The sequence below is a fragment of the Anabrus simplex genome, chromosome 6, assembly GCF_040414725.1.
Source record: "Anabrus simplex isolate iqAnaSimp1 chromosome 6, ASM4041472v1, whole genome shotgun sequence".
NCBI lineage: Eukaryota > Metazoa > Arthropoda > Insecta > Orthoptera > Tettigoniidae > Anabrus > Anabrus simplex.
In genome coordinates this window covers 99,551,941-99,576,385 of record NC_090270.1, presented here as the reverse complement: position 1 = coordinate 99,576,385, position 24,445 = coordinate 99,551,941, and the positions used below count along the sequence as shown (strand labels likewise).

General features: G+C 37.9%; 1 protein-coding gene across 1 annotated transcript in view; it reads right to left on the bottom strand.

Moving 5' to 3' along the window:
• LOC136876108 (uncharacterized) overlaps positions 1-24,445 on the bottom strand; it is an 89,717-nt gene that overhangs the window by 45,645 nt on the left and 19,627 nt on the right. The window contains exons 4-5 of the mRNA XM_067149777.2: positions 20,549-20,761; positions 20,179-20,289 (exon numbers count right to left, since the gene is read on the bottom strand). Of these exons, the coding sequence (XP_067005878.1) occupies positions 20,179-20,289; positions 20,549-20,761 (324 nt within the window). The remainder of the gene's footprint in view (positions 1-20,178; positions 20,290-20,548; positions 20,762-24,445) is intronic.

Genomic DNA, 24,445 nt, shown 5'->3' with positions numbered 1-24,445 from the left:
GTGCAACCATTCTACTTGGTTTTCTCTTTCTCTTAGTTATATGGGGGGGGGGATTTCAAACTTGTTCACTGAATTAAATATAGGTAGTAAGTTATAAAAGTTAATTTTTAAAATTTCTTAATATTGTTAATTTTATTCCATTACCCATGCCTAAGTTCACTTAGTCAAGAGCGTCACAAACATCAATACCTGCCAATTTTTTAGTCAAACATTCTTGAGGAACTTCTCTTGTGAATTACATTCCATCTTGTTGTCTTTTAAGACAATATAATAATGTTACTGGCTTTACATCCCACTAACTACTTTTATGTAGCTGCAGTCTCTTAAGTGAGGCCAGTATCCAGTATTCGGAAGATACAGGGTTTGAACCCCACTGTCGGCAGCTCTGAAGATGGTTTTCCGTGGTTTCCCATTTTCACACCAGGCAAATGCTGGGGCACCTTCATTAAGGCCACGGTCGCTTCCTTCCCACTCCCAACCATTCCCTGTCCCACAGTCGCCATAAGATCTATCTATGTCAGTGTGATGTAAAGCAACTTCGTATCATAATCTATGATCTTCATATCCGTATTGACGAACTACACAATTAGAAATAGGAAAGGACTTCCATCTATCAATACTTATTTATTGCACTTATTATGCTACAGTACCGGCTTCAACCTCCTACATAGGGTCATCTTCACCTGAACAATACATTCACATATAGATCATGAAGCTATGATTAAGATTACATTGTCTGGGTAATGCTATATGATAACAAATATTTGGTCACGTCCAAATGGGGCATGTCAAAACGGGAACTGGCGTGTATGTCACTGTGTGTGACAAAACAATTATATGTCTATAGTGATATGCTTTAGGTCTTAAAATTAATTTATAAAAACACTATCTCCACTTAAAACTAACTTATAAGTATATAAGATAAAAACAATATATGTAGGAACACTTCATGCACATGAACGTTCATGTCTTGCGTGTTGTTCAGTTCATCAGTTGACTTCTGTGTTCAAGTCTTATTTACATAGTTGTACACTTGGTTGATGTTTCTGGAGCTTGAATGATATAATTTGCTTGTAAAATTATCACGTATGTATAAAAGATTTTTGCTTCATGTATATACATAAAATAAAACACTTTCCAAGTTTAAAAAAGAGTGCCAGGCGTACGGATATAATTAGGGTAAAATATGTATATTCAGCTCTGCTGTGTGTTAAATCTTGTTGCTGTATGTTAAAACTGAATCATGTTGTCTTGTGACATCCGTAAAATTTGAGTGGCATTGGATTAACAGTGGTGGCTCCTTTCCCATCTGTAGCTGTGCAGTGATGTTATAATTACCTGTGGAAGATAAGATTGAGCTGTGAGTGATATTTCATGTTGAAGGAATGTCTAAGGATTGTGTGTGCTAATTTGAATATGTACTTACTGTTACTGGCATAGTTGAGTTGCATTTGATATGTGAGCTTGTTTTGTACTGCTTTGTGTTCATCTTTGGGTCATACTAGCTTCTGTGAGGGGAAGGGAAGGAGAGGTAGGGAGAGTTGCTGTTGTGGGGGTAGGGGTGGAGCTAAGTGTATCGTTTGATGTTTCTCTATCGCGTGTCATGTTTTGTTTATTGATTATCGTAAGGTAAACATTTTTTAGGGCAGGGATGACTGTACTGAAGATGATGTTAGTTTTTTCTGTAATTTCATTTATGTTGAAATTTGGATTGGTATACTGATCTAGGGAAATGTAAAATTATTCTGTTATATTGAGCAGGGGGCCCTTGGGGTTTATGTTCAGGATTTGCATGTCGTTCTCGATGTTTGTGAAACTGTGTTTAGAGTCTTCGATATGTTGGCCTATTGAGGAAAAATGATTGTGTTTTACAGCATTTATGTGTTCATTATATCGAGTTAGAAAGTTCCTACCGGTGCGTCCGACGTAGCTTGTCTCACAGTTATTGCATTTAATACGGTATACCCCTGAGTGGTTGTATTTATTGTTGCTGTTGATTGTCCTGACGTGTATGATATTGGTACTGTTGTGTGTAGTTTAAAATGGTATTCTTAAGTTATGTTTTTTAAACACGTTAGTTATGGAGTATATGTAGGGGCCGTATTTTTTGGTAATAGCGATAAGCACGAAATTTTTCATATCTTCTTTCTAGCCTTTATATGACCTTGTAGGTACCCTACCGTAACGTATTTTAGCGAAATGAACTTGCGAAATATCGCAAAATCTGTTTATTATGCGAATCGCGCAAATAATCACGAAATATACCCCACTTGGTAAGAAAAATGCGAAATTGTATCGGAAAAGATCTCCAAAAAACGTTTAAATGCTTTTGAGAACTTGACTATAGTAGTTTCCTTCTCAGTTGATTGATAGCGCTGTACATTCTCTACACAAATGCACACAAAGCGATGAGCCCTGTGTATAGGAAGTATGTGTATTCAGTTCCGCGATCTCTAAGGCAATCATTAAAAATCGATATCTGTTATCGATTACAGCAAATGACGTTGTGGTCGTAGCAAGATCGGTTGTAGATACAGCAGTGTGCATTATACTCTTTTGCAGTGAAAGTTCGCCACTTATGAAACTTTATCAGCAAATGTCCAGCATTTAAGTACAAAAATGCTGAAAACTAAATTCACAACAGTTTTTCCGAGGGCCGAGGAATACAACAGTGAGGCATTCTATGCATTTGATACTGCAAGAAAAATTCTAATGTGTAAGTACTGTAATGGTCGCATTACGTGAAAACGAAGAGATGCGTGCTATAAATACTGTAGAGAATCAGAAACACACAAAAAGAAGAAGAATGAAGCAAATGAACATAATTTTAAGCGGCAAATAACAATCGACGATACTTTACACATCGCAAAGGTGTTGAAAAGTGATAGAGAGCAATTTGTAACAGACACAACAAAAGCATTCATGCAAGTCAGCATTTCTATAGAAAAATTGGATAATCCTGGCATGAGGATATGGATGAATTAAAAAGGGAAGATAAATAATACCGACTTTATTATAAAATATGACGATATTAGTAGGCCTATTCTAAATAAATCGCACCGAGCTTGATAGCTGCAGTCGCTTAAGTGGAGGCAGTATCCAGTAATCGGGAGATAGTGGGTTCGAGCCCCACTATCGGCAGCCCTGAAGATGGTTTTCCGTGGTTTCCTATTTTCACACCAGGCAAATGCCGGGGTTTTAAGGCCACGGCCGCTTCCTTCCAATTCCTAGGCCTTTCCTATAACATCGTCGCCGTAAGACCTATCTGTGTCGGTGCGACGTAAAGCAAAGAGCAATAAATAACTAAATAAATAAATAAATAAATAAATAAATAACTAAATAACTAAATAACTAACTAAATAAATAAATAAATAAATAAATAAATAAATAAATAAATAAATCGCCTGATTGAGTTGTAATAATGTTATTGTTTTTACGCCCCACTAACTACTTTTACGGTTCTCGGAGATGCCGAGATGTCGGAATGTTGTCCCACAGGAGGTTTTTACGCGCCAATAAAACTAGTAACACGGGGCTGACGTATTTAAGCACCGGACTGAGCCAGGATTGTACCTACCAACTTGGGCTCAGAAAGCCAACGCCTTAACCGTCTGATTTAAAGATAAAAATTTCATTGTTCCGTATTGAAATTATTGATGTTAAAAATTAAATAACTGGAAAGGAGGTTCAACTTATTCAATACTCAAAAGAAAGAAACGTAGCAATCACATTTCTATTTAAATGGGACCGGTTTCGATCTTAGTCTAGGTCATCATCAGCCATAAAAAACATGTAAAATGTTTATGAATGTTGGAGGTCAGTTTCACGCTTTGTTCGGCACAAAGACACGACACCACATTCTGTCCTGCACAAAGTCACAACACTAACAATCAACATGCGAAGATCAAAAAGGCTTGAATTCGCAGACGAACAGATCTGTAGTAGAAAGCCGCCAGCTCCCGGTAACCAGCGCGGCACACTCAAGGTCACGCGCTGCGGCCAAACACCAAAGTAAAGTGGAGAACGTTTCTAAGGTCCAGAACCTGTCACGGCTGCGGGAAGCCAAGTACGTATATAAAAATATACGACGCCAATTAGTACAACCGAATGAGCACCTGTACTCCAGTTAAGTTCTTGGTAAACAGTTGACTTGAAAAAACAATTGTAGAGAGAAGAAAAAAATGTAGTAAAAAGCGCAATATCGGAAAACAAATGAAAACTTATATGCAAAGTGCGCTATTTTTTAAAAAGAAAAATTTTTAGGTTATGATTTTGTGAATATATTTTGGTATTGAAAAGGTGGAAACGTTTACGTTGTTATTATTATTACTTGTATATGATTGAAGTAGTCGAAGTTGGCGCAAGACAAAAATTTTTGAAAGAGGAGAATAAATTAAACGAGGAAGAGTGATAGTGAAATAAGAGAAAGAATAAAAGAAATTGAAGTTAGATGGTAATGAGGAAGGATAAGATAGGGAAATGAAGGAGGGGTAGTTTAAGGTGGGTTAGGAGGGTGGGTTATTGGAGGTAGAAAATGTGGGTGGGAACTATGTAAGACATGGAAAATAGAATTGAGGGTTTTGGAATTTGGAATTTTTGAGAAGAAGAATTAGGAAGTCAAAAAGGATATTGGGTTTTTCAGAAATGTCGTTTAAATTGAAATTAGGGTTGAAGTACTGGTCGAGGTGGATAAAGCAATTTTCAGTAATGTTTAAGAGGGGGCCTTTGTTAATGATTTTAAGTATGTTTATGTCATTGTCAATACTGGTGAAACTATGTTTGGAGTCTTGTATGCGCTGTCCTATGGCAGAGAATCTGTTGTATTTAATGGCGTTGACATGTTCAGAGTACCTGATATTGAAGTTGCGGCCAGTTTGTCCGACGTAGGAGGAACTGCAGTTGTTGCATTTAAATCTGTATACACCAGATTTAGAAAAAGCATTAGACTTATTTAGAGACTTAGAGTTGTGTAAGATATCAAGACTTCTATTGTTAGTTCTAAAAGAAATTTTCATATTATGTTTTTTAAAGATATTAGTTATTTTATAAGCATCCTGAGTAAAAGTGCAGGTGGAAAAAGCAGTTGGTTTTATTGTGTCTTTAGATAAAGTGGTTTTTGGACGGTGTTTGAATTTGTTGATGATGCGGTTAATGAAGGTGTTGTTAAAGCCATTAAATTTAGCAATGTTGCGGATGGTGTTTAATTCATTATTTAAATCTTTTTTGGACATAGGGGTGTTGAAGGCACGAAAAATTAAGCTGTTATAAGTAGCACGTTTATGAGCTTGGGGGTGCGAAGAATCTTGTCTTATTGTAGTTGCTGTTTGGGTAGGTTTTCTGAAAATTTTGTAAGATAAAGAAGAAGGATGTCTAGTAATAGTTAGGTCTAGAAAATTAAGAGTTTGGTTGTGTTCTGATTCGAGGGTGAATTTAATGTTAGAGTCTAAGTTGTTGAGATGATGAAGTGTAGAGGCTGCGTTGGTTGATTCCTCATTTAATATTACCAATGTGTCGTCGACATATCTCGCCCAAAAGAGGATGTTGGAGAAATTATTATTATTATTATTAATTCTTGTGTTTTCTAAGAAGTCGAGGTAAATTTCAGCAAGAATGCCAGAAGCAGGTGAGCCCATAGCCAAGCCATCTTGTTGATAAATGGTGTTGTCAAAAGTAAAATAATTATTGTTGAGAACTAATTTTAAAATAGACATGAAGTCTTGAATTTCAAGTTTACTTAGGTTACTGAATTTGTTTAGGTTGTTGTTTATAATGGGGAATAATTTTGGAATTGGAATACTAGGGTACATGTTGACAATGTCAAAAGAATGGAGAGAAAAATTTGGTTGGATTTCAAAATTTTTTAATTTGTTGATTAGATCAGAAGTGTTTTTGATAGATTTGTTGGATAAAAATCTATCTAAAACAACTCTGAGTGATGATGAAAACTCAATCCTTTCGAAGGGCTTCAAACACAATTGGCCCAATCTCAACACTTTCAATGTAGCCATCAATTTAATTATTGAATCTGAAATAGCCATTAACAAAATGCCAACAGATGAACAAGATGAAATCAGATATGAAGTAAAAAGGAAACTTGAAAAAATCTTCATTAACAATAACAAAAACACTTCTCTTATTAATAATAATAATAATAATAATAATAATAATAATAATAATAATAATAATAATAATAATAATAATAATAATAATAATAATAATTTAATTAAAGATAATAAAACCATTTCAGATCTTAAAAAGAAAATCAATGACAATAATCTCATTATCACCAAATCTGATAAAGGCAAAACTACTGTCATAATGGATAAAACTGACTACTTAGATAAAACCAAAAAGTTTTTCAGTGACCCTTCTTTTTCTATAATAAAAAAAGACCCAACCACAAAAATCCAACGCCTACTCAAACATACTTTAAAAAACGTTTCCTTTCTCCTCACAGATCAAGAAAAAACTAAACTAATAAACATGAACCCTGGACTACCCACTGCCAAAGCCCTCCCTAAAATTCACAAAACTAACATTCCTATCCGTCCAATTATCAATTACAGACCCAGTCCCCTATACAACACTTCTAAATTCATCCAAACAATTTTACTAAAAAATTATCGATTTTTATCCAACAAATCTATCAAAAACACTTCTGATCTAATCAACAAATTAAAAAATTTTGAAATCCAACCAAATTTTTCTCTCCATTCTTTTGACATTGTCAACATGTACCCTAGTATTCCAATTCCAAAATTATTCCCCATTATAAACAACAACCTAAACAAATTCAGTAACCTAAGTAAACTTGAAATTCAAGACTTCATGTCTATTTTAAAATTAGTTCTCAACAATAATTATTTTACTTTTGACAACACCATTTATCAACAAGATGGCTTGGCTATGGGCTCACCTGCTTCTGGCATTCTTGCTGAAATTTACCTCGACTTCTTAGAAAACACAAGAATTAATAATAATAATAATAATTTCTCCAACATCCTCTTTTGGGCGAGATATGTCGACGACACATTGGTAATATTAAATGAGGAATCAACCAACGCAGCCTCTACACTTCATCATCTCAACAACTTAGACTCTAACATTAAATTCACCCTCGAATCAGAACACAACCAAACTCTTAATTTTCTAGACCTAACTATTACTAGACATCCTTCTTCTTTATCTTACAAAATTTTCAGAAAACCAACCCAAACAGCAACTACAATAAGACAAGATTCTTCGCACCCCCAAGCTCATAAACGTGCTACTTATAACAGCTTAATTTTTCGTGCCTTCAACACCCCTATGTCCAAAAAAGATTTAAATAATGAATTAAACACCATCCGCAACATTGCTAAATTTAATGGCTTTAACAACACCTTCATTAACCGCATCATCAACAAATTCAAACACCGTCCAAAAACCACTTTATCTAAAGACACAATAAAACCAACTGCTTTTTCCACCTTCACTTTTACTCAGGATGCTTATAAAATAACTAATATCTTTAAAAAACATAATATGAAAATTTCTTTTAGAACTAACAATAGAAGTCTTGATATCTTACACAACTCTAAATCTCTAAATAAGTCTAATGCTTTTTCTAAATCTGGTGTATACAGATTTAAATGCAACAACTGCAGTTCCTCCTACGTCGGACAAACTGGCCGCAACTTCAATATCAGGTACTCTGAACATGTCAACGCCATTAAATACAACAGATTCTCTGCCATAGGACAGCACATACAAGACTCCAAACATAGTTTCACCAGTATTGACAATGACATAAACATACTTAAAATCATTAACAAAGGCCCCCTCTTAAACATTACTGAAAATTGCTTTATCCACCTTGACCAGTACTTCAACCCTAATTTCAATTTAAACGACATTTCTGAAAAACCCAATATCCTTTTTGACTTCCTAATTCTTCTTCTCAAAAATTCCAAATTCCAAAACCCTCAATTCTATTTTCCATGTCTTACATAGTTCCCACCCACATTTTCTACCTCCAATAACCCACCCTCCTAACCCACCTTAAACTACCCCTCCTTCATTTCCCTATCTTATCCTTCCTCATTACCATCTAACTTCAATTTCTTTTATTCTTTCTCTTATTTCACTATCACTCTTCCTCGTTTAATTTATTCTCCTCTTTCAAAAATTTTTGTCTTGCGCCAACTTCGACTACTTCAATCATAACCTAAAAATTTTTCTTTTTAAAAAATAGCGCACTGTGCATATAAGTTTTCATTTGTTTTCCGATACTGCGCTTTTTACTACATTTTTTTCTTCTCTCTACAATTGTTTTTTCAAGTCAACTGTTTACCAAGAACTTAACTGGAGTACAGGTGCTCATTCGGTTGTACTAATTGGCGTCGTATATTTTTATATACGTACTTGGCTTCCCGCAGCCGTGACAGGTTCTGGACCTTCGAAACGTTCTCCACTTTACTTCGGTGTTTGGCCGCAGCGCGTGACCTTGAGTGTGCCGCGCTGGTTACCGGGAGCTGGCGGCTTTCTACTACAGATCTGTTCGTCTGCGAATTCAAGCCTTTTTGATCTTCGCATGTTGATTGTTAGTGTTGTGACTTTGTGCAGGACAGAATGTGGTGTCGTGTCTTTGTGCCTAACAAAGCGTGAAACTGACCTCCAACATTCATAAACATTTTACATGTTTTTTATGGCTGATGATGACCTAGACTAAGGTCGAAACCGGTCCCATTTAAATAGAAATGTGATTGCTACGTTTCTTTCTTTTGAGTATTGAATAGGTTGAACCTCCTTTCCAGTTATTTAATTTTTAACCGTCTGAGTTACTCATCCCCGGCCGGGCAGCACCAGCATATCCATGAATATCTTCCAGGGATATATGGCTTTGCAAAATGCAGTGAAAGCACGTCTGATAGAAGAGAAGAAAGAAGACATTGTTAGTGAAGTTTTAGGAGGATTTGCACCAAGTGTTCGCAAGTATTATGGTTTCCGACATCTAATGTGGTCAGCGAAAGGGGCTGCTTTGTTTACAAAAACATACTTTCTGACTGTAGCACAACTCTGAATCCTGATAATGTTGAAACCATGCATTGTTTTTTACTTTGGAGACAAGTCATTCAAAATGTTAAAACATGTAGAACCAAACCAAACTCCACGGCACTTAACGCCCTGAAAGGGCCTTGGCCTGCCCTGTGACCGCTGCTCAGCCTGAAGGCCTGCAGATTACGAGGGGTCGCGTGGTCAGCACGACGCATCCTCTCGGCCATTATTCTGGACTTTCGAGACCGGGGCCGATATCTCACCGTCAATAGCTCCTCAGTTCTAATCAGGTAGGCTGAGTGGACCTCAAACCAGCCCTCAGGTCGAGAAAAAAATCCCTGACCTGGCCGGGAATCGAACCTGGGGCCTCCTGGCGAGAGGCAGGCACGCTACCCCTACACCACGGGACCGGCAAAAACGTGCAGGCTACGTATAAATTCCTAACTTCCGCCTAACTTCATTTTGAGGTTTCAGTGATTTATATAGGCCTACCGGTATTTATTTCTACATTTTGTATATTTGGTTGTTCTAAGGTTTAATAACAATTTAATACATTACAAGTGTTCACTTTAAAACCCCTAATCACAAAATTAGTTAGATTTACCCCATACCATAAGGAATATTTCACAAGAAACATCGATCAGTATGACAATTTATTTCACGAAATACCTACCGAAATAGTGTTAGTTTTAACACCGAAATCAACAGTTTTATTTCACCAAAAAATAAGGCCCTTAGGCATATGTGTATATTATTGAAGGTAAATAGTGCGTAATCTTTCTTGGGTTTGTCAACTTTTGTTAATTTGGTTTTGGGTTGGGATTCTATTTTGTGAATGATTTTGTTAACCATTTCTTTCTTGTATCCATTGTTTTTAGCTATGCCATGAATTAGTTGTAATTCTTTATTTCAATCTTCTTTTATTAACGGTATATTAAATGCTCTGTGTATCATGCTGTAGTAAGCTGAATATACATATTTGACCCTAATTGTATCTATACGCCTGGCATTCTTTTTTAAACCAATTTTTTAAGACGGGGTATGTTTCTGGCATTGCTTTGTGAGCAAACAATGAAGTGCTGATTGTTTATTGCACTAGCCTCAATTGATTTTTCCCCATGCAACCTGGAAAACAAATCGCTAGATGTGAGACAATAATGTTTTCCCACTTCTGTAGCGCTTATTGTTGTACCTTTAATCATTCCCCTTTCAATCACACGTGTTTGTAGGATCTTTCTGTGATTGTCTTAATCAGCTTTCTGGAGTAAACATGCCCTTAAGTCCTGAACAAGCTGCGAAATCAGATGCTTTGGTAGAAGATGGTCGCAGCAAGCATTGCGTTGCAGAAGTGTTGAGGACTACACCTTCCATGATTTTCAGAACCACATGAAGGTACGGGGAAACTGGAGGTTTTGCAAGAAGATCAGGATCAGGCCCGAGAAGAGCAGCATTGGAGAGAGATGACTGCTTCTTACAACTTCAAGTTCTCTGCAACCGTCACACCATCGCCGTTGAAGCACAAAATCAACTCCACCAAGTTCGAGGGGTCAATGTTGGCGAGAGAACCGTTCGAAGAAGACTGGAAGAAGCCAATTTTAACCCCAAAAGACCTGCTACAGGTCCGGAACTCACCACAGAGCATCGCACAGCTCGACTACGTTTCGCAAGGGAACATCTTGGCTGGACAGTACAACAATGGGATCAAGTGTTGTTCATCGATGAGTCGTGATTTGGCCTCCGATCACCTGATGGAAGAAAGAGAGCCTGGAGAAGGCCCGGGGAAAGGTATTCTCCTTGCACACTGTCATTCATGACGCCTTTTCAGAGTAGTTCTGTGATGGTGTGGGCAGGAATCAATAAAGCTGCAAGGACGGATTTGGTCTTCGGGGAGAACGGGAGCCGTACCACACATCAGTATGTGGAGAAAATCCTTCTGGAGCATGTTGTGCCTTTCGCTCCATTTATTGGTGACAATTTTACACTAATGCAAGACAATGCACCCCCATATATTACGGGAATTGTGCAAGAGTTCTTAGATGAAACAGGGATTCGTGCTATGGCTTGGCCTGCTCGAAGCCCTGATTTGAATCCTACTGAGCACGTTTGGGACCAGCTGGGGAAAAGAGCCCATCAGCACTATCCAGAGACCCTACGGGACCTAAGAAGCACCCTCCTGGAAGAATGAGAGATGATTCTTCAACAAGGAGCATGCTTGAAAGGATGAATGCCGTCATTGGTGCAAGAGGTGGCAATACACGCTTTTGAAGATGTGAACAAAGGTCTCTGAGATCGTCTCCGAGGTCTGTGAAGTGTATAACATCAAAACAGAAGTACATTACTTTTATGAGCTTACTCAATATTTCCTTGAAATGTGCATCTCTGGCTTAATTTGTTCAATTTGTTTATAATCGTCTTTTCTTTTCATTGTTAGACACTTGGATGGGACCGTACCACAATATTTTAATCATAAGATAAGGAATTAATTAGTATCATAAAAGTGTCATAAATTTAAAATAAATTTCAGTTTTGAAAGAAATTGAAATGTTGTGTTTTTTTGTTGCTCAGTGTATTTCAGACCAATACGATTGAAGGAACTTATAATGGATTTATAAAGTCATTTTCATGAGGGAACTTATGAAACATCTCAGACATGACTTATTGAAGTTCATTCGCTATACTGATCTGTGGTTTCTGTGGTAGTAAGCTTATGAGGAAGCTTATTTGAGCCTGCCAAGTTTATTGAGCCAGGCTCATTAGACGGGTGCGCACGATGAGTTGGAATTAAGTTCAATTAGTTTCTATAAGGTCCATGGGTCAGTTGTGGCTCACATTTGTGGGCCAAACACAAATGCAGTGTTGTCAAATCAAGTCATTCTTGAACTTTCAACATATTAGGTCGTGCTCAGTACTGTACATATATGTAGTGCATATCAAAGAGATGTTGCCAACTGGACAGAGCATCCAATATGAAATTGGAAGGTTGTGGGTTTGGATCCTATCGGTGTCTGGTTGGCCAGTTTTGTTCTGCAATTAACATCTCTTCAATATGTACTAAAACAATCTAATATGTTCTCTTTGCACACAAAGACAACAGAAATAAAAGCCACTACAGTGAATTATGGTGCCATCGTCTAGTGAACTTATCACAGAATTTCACTTTTTCTACAAGAGTAAAAATTGCTTTATTACCAGAAGTAGAAGTAGGCTGCAAGACTCTAATAGCGCCTTACTTTAAAAAAAAAAAAAAAAAAGTGGGTTTTATATTAATAATGTTATTGGTTTTTATGCCCCAGTAAGTACTGTACTTTTCAGGTTTTCAAAGAAGCAGAAGTGCCAGAATATTACCCTGCAGGAGTTCCTTTATGTGCCAGTAAATCTACCAACATGAGACTGGCATACTTGAACACCTTCAAATACCACCAGACTAAACCAAGATTGAACCACCAACTTGAACTCGGAATAAGGTGGATTTTCTCTTCCTTTTTGGTCACAAGTTATATATTTTTTATATATTTTATATATTTTTCCAAAATATGTTGTAAATATATTTTGAAAAATACTATGAACATACCATATAATCATTACAGAGAAATACTTTATACATTGCATTTTCTTTTCAGAAAAATGCATGAGAATATTTAATACAGAAGTAAACGCTGTTGCATTCCTTAAAGAGTTAATAAGATAAAAATACATTTCTTTTATTGGTAATACGAAACAGAAATTTTCCTCGGCAACAAAAATATGTCTACATGTTATTAAAGTTTTGTACATGCACACATGCAATGTAAGCATCAACGTAAGAAGAAAAGAAAAATCAATAGGAAACAGAAGCTTACTATAAAAATGAAAGAAGTCTCTAAAGTTGATCTGATGTCTGCATTTTGGAGAATAAATCTCTCATTCATATGCTCCGGAGAAATAGATGAACTACTTGAAACTACAGTAAAATCCTGCAGTACTTAACTTGGGCACACTGGCAGAGCTTATAAATGGTAGTACACAGTGTCAAGATATTGAAGAAGTTGTTGCTGTCCAGCTCACCATTTCAACAGGTCATTGTTGTTAGTCTTAATGCTTAAACAATCTCGTGCCTCTGTCCTTGAATTGAACAGCCTGGGTTGCAACCATTTACTGATTTAAGGCTCAGACCATTAGTTGGGATAAGGAAAACAATTCAGAAACATGCCACAATTGGCACGATTTCAGTTTTGTGAGAACTGCAGGAGCTATTGTTTGTGAGCATCGGCCCTGTCCATTAGAAATCAAAGCAAATGCTTTCATTTCTTCCCTTACCTGCAATGAGCACCCGCTGGAACTCTGCTGTAAAGGACATTTCTATTGTACTCGGGAATCAGAATGAGGTGATGAAACGAAGACCACTAAAACGTTCCCATTGTGTGGACATCTTTAATTATTAATTTTATATTGATATATGTTCAAATTTTTAGGAGTTGTATTTCCTAAAATGGCAAAAAGGAATACAATTAAGTGGGACTTTTTGTGGAGGCAGGGGACAAAATAAATAGAAATTCACCATAGCAAACTGATGGATAGGTCCTGAATGCACTGATTAACATGCGAACTAATTGACAATTTTCTAGAATTTAGTACTGAAAATAACACTGGCTATCAATATTAAATTTGCAATTAACAGAAAGAAATGTTCAAAAGTTTATCTAAAGTTTTTACATGCATAATTGAATTTTCAACAAACATTCTGCATTCATATTCAAAAAAAGTTGCTTATTTACCCATGTCTCCCAAATGACTATGTTAGGGCTGGTTTACATGGGTAGAGTAGCGAGGCGAGTAGAGTGGATAGTAGAGCTACTAGCATCGTGTAAACGACCGGGATAGTAGCAAGTAGAGTAGAGTAGTTAGTAGGGAGTAGAGTAGAGTGGGTTTCCGCTGCGGTAAAGTAACTCTACCACTATCCTTCCCCCTCCACCGGAACCGAGCTCCGAGAGCTGGCGGAGAAGTCCGAGGACGCTCGATTTTTCAGCTGCCGCGTCATTCGACTGCTGTATTTGCATGTGTGTGCAGACGGTGGTATTACGTTGAGCGTTTATTTGGCGGCAAAATGAAGTGGACGGAAGAAGAAACTTGCAAATTTGTGGAGCTCTAGAGCGAAAAAAATGTTTATGGAACATAAACAGCGTTACTTACAGAAATAAGAATATGAGACGGGCGGCGGAAGAGGACTTGATTGTGAAAATGGGTAAAGAGGGTTTTGGGTTAACGGAACTGAAACAGAAAATAAAAAATTTACGATGTACATACAATCAAGAACTCATGAAAATACGAAGATCCAAGAAGTCTGGAGGTGGTGCCGCAGACATCTACACTCGAAAATGCAACATAAAATATAAACAAGCGTCAGCTGGATTTTCACTTAATATGAAGATTTCTCAAGTTTCAATGTTACACAACGTGTTCATCATGTGTCTCGACATGTGTAAGTTAGGCAATACAATGGTGCAGGACTGTGTACATTAATCATATTAATAACATACATAGGGATCTTCTACATATCACTTGCCACTGCCGTTAATTTTCAGCAATAATAGTAATTTCCACAACAAATTGAATAGTTTCCATATGTTGTTTGGAATGTCCAAAATAATTATTGTTTACAGTACAGTGTCAGATCTAGAAGCTTAAGCTCTACACCTGGGCCGTACAAGCAACGAACAAAAAAAAATTAAATAGATCAATAATTGGGATATTTATGGCGAAGAAGCTACTGCAAATTAGGCCTACGCCAGCGTAATTTACAGTGTACTTATGGCTGGTTACGTCTCAAAACTCACGTGCGAAAATTAGTAGCAAATGGTATCAAAACTCACGACTACAAACTAATAGCTAAATTAATATTCCAATGAGTCTCAAAATTCACGACTCCGGATAGCAGGTGCCTGCGATGACGGCAGGAGGGGTGAGGTGCGCGGTGACTCACTCACCAGGCCTCTCCTGAGGCCTCGATACCATTAACATTAAATTTATATCAAAAGGAAAAATACGTTATATTACCTTTAAGACCACAGAAAAATGTTTTGATAATAATAATAATAATAATAATAATAATAATAATAATAATAATAATAATAATAATAATAATAATAATAATAATAATAATAATAATGTTGCATCCGGGAGATAGTAGGTTCGAATCCCACTGTCGGCAGCCCTGAAGATGGTTTTCCGTAGTTTCCCATTTTCACACCAGGCAAATGCTGGGGCTGTACCTTAATTAAGGCCACGGACGCTTCCTTTCAACTCCTAGACCTTTCCTATTCCATCGTCGCCATAAGACTTATCGGTGTCGGTGCGACGTAAAGCCCCTAGCGAATAATAATAATACACCTCTGTGTCATTCACCGACCATTATTTACCCCTGTGTGTTGGGGTGGCAGAGTAACATCCAAAGTATCCTCTGCCTATCGTAAGAGGTGACTAAAAGGGGCCCCAGGGGTACTTACATTTTTTAGAAAAGGCCCTTGTCTTTCTTTGCCCGAAACCTTCATTTTCTCGAAGTATGGGCCACCTTCCATTTTTTTCCCTCTGATTAGTATTAATAAAGGATGGCTGCCCAGTTGCACTCCCTCTTAAAACAGTAATCACCACCACCACCTTTTCCTTCATTGTTTTCAACACTTATTGATTTTTAATGAACCTTTCCACATTTTCTTGGCTGGGGAAAGAACCACCATCATAAAATATCATCAACATCAGCGCTGTGGAGTCTTTTTTAAGTCATATAGCAACAGAACGTCAAAGATAGCGATTGGCTACTTCGCTATATTTTAGATAGAATTCTGACACATTTTAATTTATGATTTTATAAATTTGGTGACCCAAGTAGTCAATACTACGAGTATATAACATTGCGTTTCGTGTAATCGCGTGGGGGCGTGATGTAATACATTAATCTATGCTAAGTAAGGCATCTGGGAGTACATGACTCAGTCATACGTGTGGAGCATGAGTTCATATTATTTTCGGAAAGCGTATCAGAGACCGTTCATCATACTCGCCCACTTTCTGAAGGGAATGGAGATAAGTAATTTAATTTCCCTGCGATGAGACTCATGACCAAATTCATCTCTAATGAAACTAAATGAGTGAATTAACAGTCGTAATATTTAATACTGGTAAAATAAAGTTTCTTATATAAGTAAATGCCGTCTTCTGGCCTCATAATAGAACTAAGCTCCGGTAATTACTACCAACTGAAAATTTATTTTAACTAGCAGCAGGCAATATACCTACTTTAATTTTATGTCGTCCGGCTGCATGGATACATGGTTAGCATGCTGGCCTGTGGTCCAATGGGTCCAGGGAGTCCCAGGTTCGACTCCTGGCCGGGATTTTCACTTTCATTTGTTAATTCCTATGGCTCGGGAACTGAGTGTTTGTGCCGTCTTCAGCATTGGACTTCATGGATTGCAAAAAAAGAGGCATATTTCTATTTTTCATCTATTCACATAATTCAATTGATTATCCATCCGACACACTTACACCGAAAAATTTATTCATGATGCAACCGATTATTCTACTCGTGAGTTTTGAGACTCGTGGGTTCTGAGACGACACACTGATGGCCAATGGGTATTCTTTCTGTAACTTTTGAAATGAATTCTGTAAAATTTCATTCGGATAAGATTTAGGTTGGCTGAAATACAAAAAAATGGAAATAGAAACATCACTACAGTCTAACTGGGGAAAGGAGTACCTCACCCCTTCACCGTGGAACAAAAACCTTCGTCAGAATTATGATCTATAATTAGACTGGAGCTCGTTCATATAGTTTTATCTTAGAAATCACCACTACAGTATTCACAGACGAAGACTAGTAAAATCCTGAGGGGATGATTACACTGTCGTTACGTTTTGTACAATAATTAATAAAGTCATAAAAATTAAATCGTTTGTGTTCCTGGATTAAAATACATGCTTGTACTGCCAGGGAACTGCTCCTTCATTAACAAAATGATTCCTGAGACGATCCCTCTTGTTCTTGGCCAACTGTGTCGAGTTTGTCCCCCCATATTTCTCCAAATTGCCAAGTTCATTCAGAATTAATGGCGATGCCCCGAGTGTATCTCTCCTACTAAGCCAGCCTCTTACCCATTATCTTTTTTCCTCATTTACTTCTTCTTCTAACGCTTCACTAACCTCTTGCAGTAATATGTTTGTAAATGTCTTTAAACACTTCCTTACGATGTGCTTACGTCTTGACATGGTGCTACTACTGTACTCTACTCTACTGTATGACTCTACCCCGTATGAACGATACGAGTGTCAACTCTACCAGACAGCGGTAGAGTAGAGTAACGTGGCTACTCTACTAACTACTCTACTCGCTTCGCTACTCTACCCGTGTAAACCAGCCCTTATTGATGGGAACTGAAACTCCGAGATATGATGAATATAAAGTCTGCTCGTAAGTTTATGTGAGAAATCTAAACACTTCTGCGCCAATCTGGAATCTGTATAACTAATTAACGGCAAACTGTTGGCAACAGCCCTCCATTCATCCACAATTTTGAGCTTAGTGAGTCCCAAACTGGACTCTTTCTCCAACTTGGCTCAAACTCATTCCAGGCTCAGTCGACCCAATCAGTCCAACACTTGAATCTATGAGTTTATCTTGGTAAAGTGAGCTTGGCTAGGCTCACTGGGCTCTGAGTCCATTCACAACTCCAACTTCATTAGAGCCCATGTCCAGCCCATGAATTTGTTTGAGCTTGCTTGGTTTCGCAAGTTGTGTTTATGCCACACTCATAGCTAGGCAACTAGTTCGAGACTCATTTCCACTTCCATGACCTCTATGAGTGACTGGACAGACCTAAGGGTACAAATGGCATGTACAGGCTAGAAAAAGCTCATGTTTTTTGAAGTTAACAACAAACAAGTACAACTGCTTCGACAACCCGTGGACATGTTAAATCGCTGGCACAATTATTTCAATGTAATTTAAAATGAGGAATGCTTGTCCCTGCTGATCCCTTCGCTTGATCCTGTAGAAGATGCAGTACCTCCCATTATAGCCGTGTAGGTCCAGTCTACCATCCATGCCTTAAAAAGTGGCAAAGCAAGTGGACCTGACAATATACCTGTTGAAATGTAGAAGAAAATGGGACATCAAGCTGAATTCTTAGCAGCCTTCTTCAACAAATGCTTGAACAAAAGATCCTATTCACTAGGCAGACCAGCATCACTGTACACATCTGGAAAGGGAAAGGTGATGTCACCAATACTGCTTAAACTGCCATCCTATCCATATCCTGAGCCATGTGATAAAGATCCTTAAGCATGTAATTGACACATGCCCACACGGCATTGTCACCACCTTACCAAACCAATGTGAATTCATGAGGGGACGCGTAACTACTGATGCATTGTATGTTGCCCGTTTACTGGTAGAGAGGCATTTGGAGAACAGAAAGACAGTCTATGTAGCCTTTCTAGACCTCGAAAAGGCATTCGACAGGATACCACATGAAGTGATTTGGTATCCCCTGCATTCACATGCTTTACAGCTGGCCAATGATCGATCAGCGTAGCGAAAACTTTCCAGCTGCTAGTGACATGTCACTATGCCTTGTCAAGGATAAAAAACGAAAGAGCTTTCAAATGGTGTTTCAGAGGCTTACGTTTGCTGGGAACAACTCTTCCATGTTCACTGGCTACAACTCTTCTATAACAACACTACGAGCTCTGTCCATTGCATTGCAAGTGTCAATGAGCCATTCATAAATTGAGCTGGCGTCCATAAGGAGGTCCTCCTTGTCCCAATTGCTATCCATCTAACGCATGGACCTCATGACTGCAGATCTACAAATGCCTCATCCGGCCGATGACCTAGCTGTCAGGCCCCTTTAAACAACAAACAGAACAACAACGCTTCATCCACAGATCTTATTGTATACTGGTGATATGTTGGCTAGTGGTTCCTGGTATACATTTGGACATCTGGTCAACCAGTGGAAAACATGACCGGAAAAATTTGGATCACAGCTCTACCTAAAAAAAACTGAATCCAAGGAGTGCGGTACCCAGATAGATGGCATGATCGTAGGTGATGGTATCCAGCTGGTGACAACCGAAAAAAAAAACACCCAAGTAGGAGTTAATAGTAGATGGTTGAAGTAGCATCAGGACACAGATGTACTCTAAAATTTAAGGCGAATCACATGGAAATTTTCCCAGTAGCACTCTATGGGGCGGAATGATGGCCCGTGATGACGAAGCTTGAGCAGATCCTTCATGTGACAGACATGAGGATGCTAAGATGGTTGCTAGGTGTTATATGACTAGACCACCTAAGGAATGAAGATGTCAGGAACACCCTCAAGATCACCCCAATACCAATCAAGATGTGAGAGGCAAGGCTGTGCTGATATGGACATGTAATCAGAGCTGATGGAGAATTCATGCAAAACAGGCACTTGAACTTAGCCTTGACAGAAGGGGATTCCAAGGACAACTAAAAAAAGCACTGGCTGGATTGTCTGCTCGAGGATATATGACGTGCAGATGTCCAAATATCTGACACTGCAGACCCAGTGAAGTGGAGGGTAAGATGTATGATGGCAGACTCCACAGCCTGATGAGAATGACACCAATGTAGAAGGAGAAGACTATGAATTGATGGTAACAAAGCAGGATGAAAGTTAGACACAGGCAGCAGAAATTACACTTCTAATAAGTATGGTACACAAGACAAGGAGAAAAAGACTGAGAAATGAAAGACATCTGCAACAAAATTAAAGGTGGAAAGTTGAATGATAAAAAGAAGAAAAATAGACTGAGAACAAAAAAAAAGTTCAAATAAAAATATGGAATAACAAATGAATGGAAAGAGGGACCGAAGAAGAACGGGATTATAATCTGGCTAAAAACCGTATAAGGTAACAAGGTCCGGACTGGAATATTATGATGTATAAGGACCCATCTTTGCTCCAGCACAGTCCGTATTGGATGAGGGAAAACAACATTAATGATGATGATTAATTCAGAATATAGAATACTGCTGCATCACAATGGTGGTAAACAGACTAATTTTAATAAGTTACAGTTTGAATTAACAAAAGACTGATCCAAACAAAATGGGGTATCTTATATTTTGATACTTACACTGGTGTGCATTCGGCGAAGAGATTCTGACCCTACGTAGAGCCTTTCCAAGGATGGACAACAGTTTGCCAATACTTTTAACTTAAGCTGAGAAGGGCCATGGTAAAAACCCTGCAATTAACAACATGAAAGAAAAATGAATATTTAGGATGCTAAGGGTGGAAACAATATCACAGAGTTAAAGAGTGGAAAATACCATATTATTATGATACCAGCACAATCGTAAAAAAAAGTGCCACTAATTAATTATAAGGGTGAAGTTTGTGAATAATTGGATATTCTGCAATCAACCCCTGTGAAATATTACTTTAAATATGAATTCTAACTAGACTGAATGAAAATGGTTAGTAAATTTTATAACAGAACATACCACTTTTAATTTTGGAGGAGGCTTGGGTCTTGCTTTTGCTCCATATAACTTAGTCAGACCTGCAGCTAAATAAACAAAATTTCCAAGAGATACAAGATTGGGAATGACCTTCAGAGCAAACGCTGCTCCCTTGGATTTCACCGATGTGTTGCACAACATAAGGACCTCTAAGGACTGGCAGAGATGATTCAAATCATGCTCGGTAACTTCAGCCTGAAACAAAAAAAAAAAAAAAAAAAAAAACAAAAAAAAAAAAATATATATATATATATATATATATAAAAAAATGGAACAATAGTACAAGTTTTTTTTTTTTTTTTGCTAGGGGCTTTACGTCGCACCGACACAGATAGGTCTTATGGCGACGATGGGATAGGAAAGGCCTAGGAGTTGGAAGGAAGCGGCCGTGGCCTTAATTATGGTACAGCCCCAGCATTTGCCTGGTGTGAAAATGGGAAACCACGGAAAACCATCTTCAGGGCTGCCGATAGTGGGATTCGAACCTACTATCTCCCGGATGCAAGCTCACAGCCGCGCGCCTCTACGCGCACGGCCAACTCGCCCGGTAATAGTACAAGTCAGAGATGGGATAACGGTACTCAATTTTTCCAATAATATACTGTATATTCCCGTATGCTTTTAACAGAGGTGTTAGTTTTTGTTAATTAGCGATAAAACAAAAAATAGTATTTAGAGGTCAGGATGGTTTCATTTTCATGTAATTAAATGTTTTGTGTTGTCCAGCAGTGAATTTAAACCACCAATTCAGTGAATAACACCACAATCTGCAAAATAAACATATTTATAAATATATTTTTCCACACCACTCCAAACATTCTTGTCCACAAGCTGATATTCGAATTGTTTGGTGTAAAGTCGAGAATGATCTATTGTATCGTTTTTCAAGGGTCAATCAATACTATGACATATTGTCGATAGTCCCGTTACACGGCGAATGTCTTGGATGGTAGCGGTGTGGCCGGTGGTGAACAGCTGTCATATTGTATATCACCTTTAACTCATTGCAGATGGATTTGACCTAAATGAAACCTGGAAGCATGAGTGGTCAACAAAAACATTGGGAACACGTGTCCACCATCTTGATCTCACAAAGAAGCCAAATGGTTTTGACCTACTGAGGAATCTCTGGTGCCATATCAACAGGTTAAGGACTGGACATGGTTGATGCAATTACTTCAGGCACAAGTGGGGTTGGATCAGTTCACCAATGTGTGATTGTAACCTGGAAGAACAGACGATTGAGCATCTGGTCCAACGCTGTCCTCTTCATTCGTATCCTGACACTCCTGATGTTTTGTTCGCTCTCACACCCGGTTTAACTGAATGGCTGAGAAGGATGGACTTTAAAGTTTGATTTTGCCTTGTATATATAGTATAAAATCACCTTACGATTAAGTAAATAACACCTGTCATTTCTTGACATGGCCGACTACCTCAAAATAGTTATGCGATTGTTTTCCATACTGTGAACTATGTTTGCCTCCTGTTACATCGGTAGCGAGTGTAATTCGTAGTAATAAATTCTATATACTGTAATTTTATGAAAAGTGCGCAAATTGTGCGTTATCATCGAAGGTGGTGTGTTACTTGCATGAATCAGTTGGCGACCACGTTTTCATTGTGGTAGTTCTGAAGACACACTGGAATTCAAATATTATGATCAGAATTCAGAAATAAATTTTGCGTGTGGTTACCAGTGCGACTTAATACTAGTGTGTAACTACAATCAGCCGTGTAATAACAGTGTGTTTACTGGAGATCGCAAAATTGGGTTAAAAAATGCCGACAGTAGGTAGTAGTTTCTGCCGTGGACAGACTTAAAAAGAATATAAGAATGAAGATTTATAATTTTAATAGGCAGTTGTGTTTATGTTTAGTAGATCTAGAGAAAGCGTATAACAGGGTGCCGAGGGAAAAGATATTCGCTATATTGGGGGACTATGGAATAAAAGGTAGATTATTAAAATCAATCAAAGGCATTTATGTTGACAATTGGGCTTCAGTGAGAATTGATGGTAAAATGAGTTCTGGTTCAGGGTACTTTACAGGGGTTAGACAAGGCTGCAATCTTTCACCTTTGCTGTTCGTAGTTTACATGGATCATCTGCTGAAAGATACAAAATGGCAGGGAGGGATTCAGTTAGGTGGATATGTAGTAAGCAGTCTGGCCTAAGCTGACGACTTGGTCTTAATGGCAGATTGTGCCGGAAGCCTGCAGTCTAATATCTTGGAACTTCAAAAGAGGTGCAATGAGTATGGTATGAAAATTAGCCTCTCGAAGACTAAATTGATGTCAGTAGGTAAGAAATTCAACAGAATTGAATGTCAGATTGGTGATACAAAGCTAGAACAGGTCAATAATTTTAAGTATTTAGGTTGTGTGTTCTCCCAGGATGGTAATATAGTATGAGATTGAATCAAGGTGTTGTAAAGCTAATGCAGTGAGCTTGCAGTTGCGATCAACAGAAGGAAGTCAGCTCCCAGACGAAACTATCTTTACATTGGTCTGTTTTCAGACCAACTTTGCTTTACGGGAGCGAAAGCTGGGTGGACTCAGGATATCTTATTCATAAGTTAGAAGTAACAGACATGAAAGTAGCAAGAATGATTGCTGGTACAAATAGGTGGGAACAATGGCAGGAGGGTGCTCGGAATGAGGAGACAAAGGCTAATTTAGGAATGAACTCGATGGATGAAGCTGTACGCATAAACCGGCTTCGGTGGTGGGGTCATGTGAGGCGAATGGAGGAGGATAAGTTACCTAGGAGAATAATGGACTCTGTTATGGAGGGTAAGAGAAGTAGAGGGAGACCAAGACGACGATGGTTAGACTCGGTTTCTAACGATTTAAAGATAAGAGGTATAGAACTAAATGAGGCCACAACACTAGTTGCAAATCGAGGATTATGGCGACGTTTAGTAAATTCACAGAGGCTTACAGACTGAACGCTGAAAGGCACAACAGTCTATAATGATTATGTATGTATGTATGTATGTATGTATGTATGTATGTATGTAGATTTATAATTTCCTGCAGCATTCTTATGCACAAATATTGTGATTAAAATACAAAGTATGTTACAAGTGTTATTTTTAATATCCATCTATTCTTTGTATTGAATAGGTGGATATTAAAAATAGCACTTGTAACATACTTTGTATTTATGTACATTTCAATACGGACCTAACATGAGAATTATAATGTGTAATATTGTGATTGTCAGGTAGATTATTGCAGGAAAGACGCTTCAGACAATGCAAATCAGGGAAGCATTCAAAACGCAGAGAAACTTCGCGTCATGGAGTTAGTATTCCTAGAGTGGCCACGCTGAAAGAAATATTATAAAATGCTAGTAGAGTGAAGGATTCAAAAGAATTCATTTTGGAGACTACTACTGAGTTCGTGAAAGCTAACACACCAAAAGATAAACTAGACAATCCTGCTATCCGTACTTGGCTTAAAAAGTACATTCGAGATTTACCATCAGCAAATCAGATCCATCAGAAATAAATCCCTCCCCATGATTAGTGAAAGGAGGGAGGAAATTAAGGAAGGGCTAAAAGCAAAGAGTGTTTCTGCTATGTGACGAAATAACCGGCAAGAATGGTAGGTGTGTTTTTAATATCCTACTTCGTCCATCAATACCATCAACTGAAATTAACACTAATCTGGCAGCCTCTATTGTTCTACATTCCTCCAATAGAGCTAATTGTACCAATGCTATATTAGACACTTTGAATTCCTATGAAATTGAACGGGAGCGTGTAGTGGCAGTAGTTATGGACTCTGCACACTACATGACAAAATGTGTAACTATTCTTTAAGGACTGATTAAAGAAGTAGGTCATGTCCAGTGCTGGGCTCATAAAGTCAAA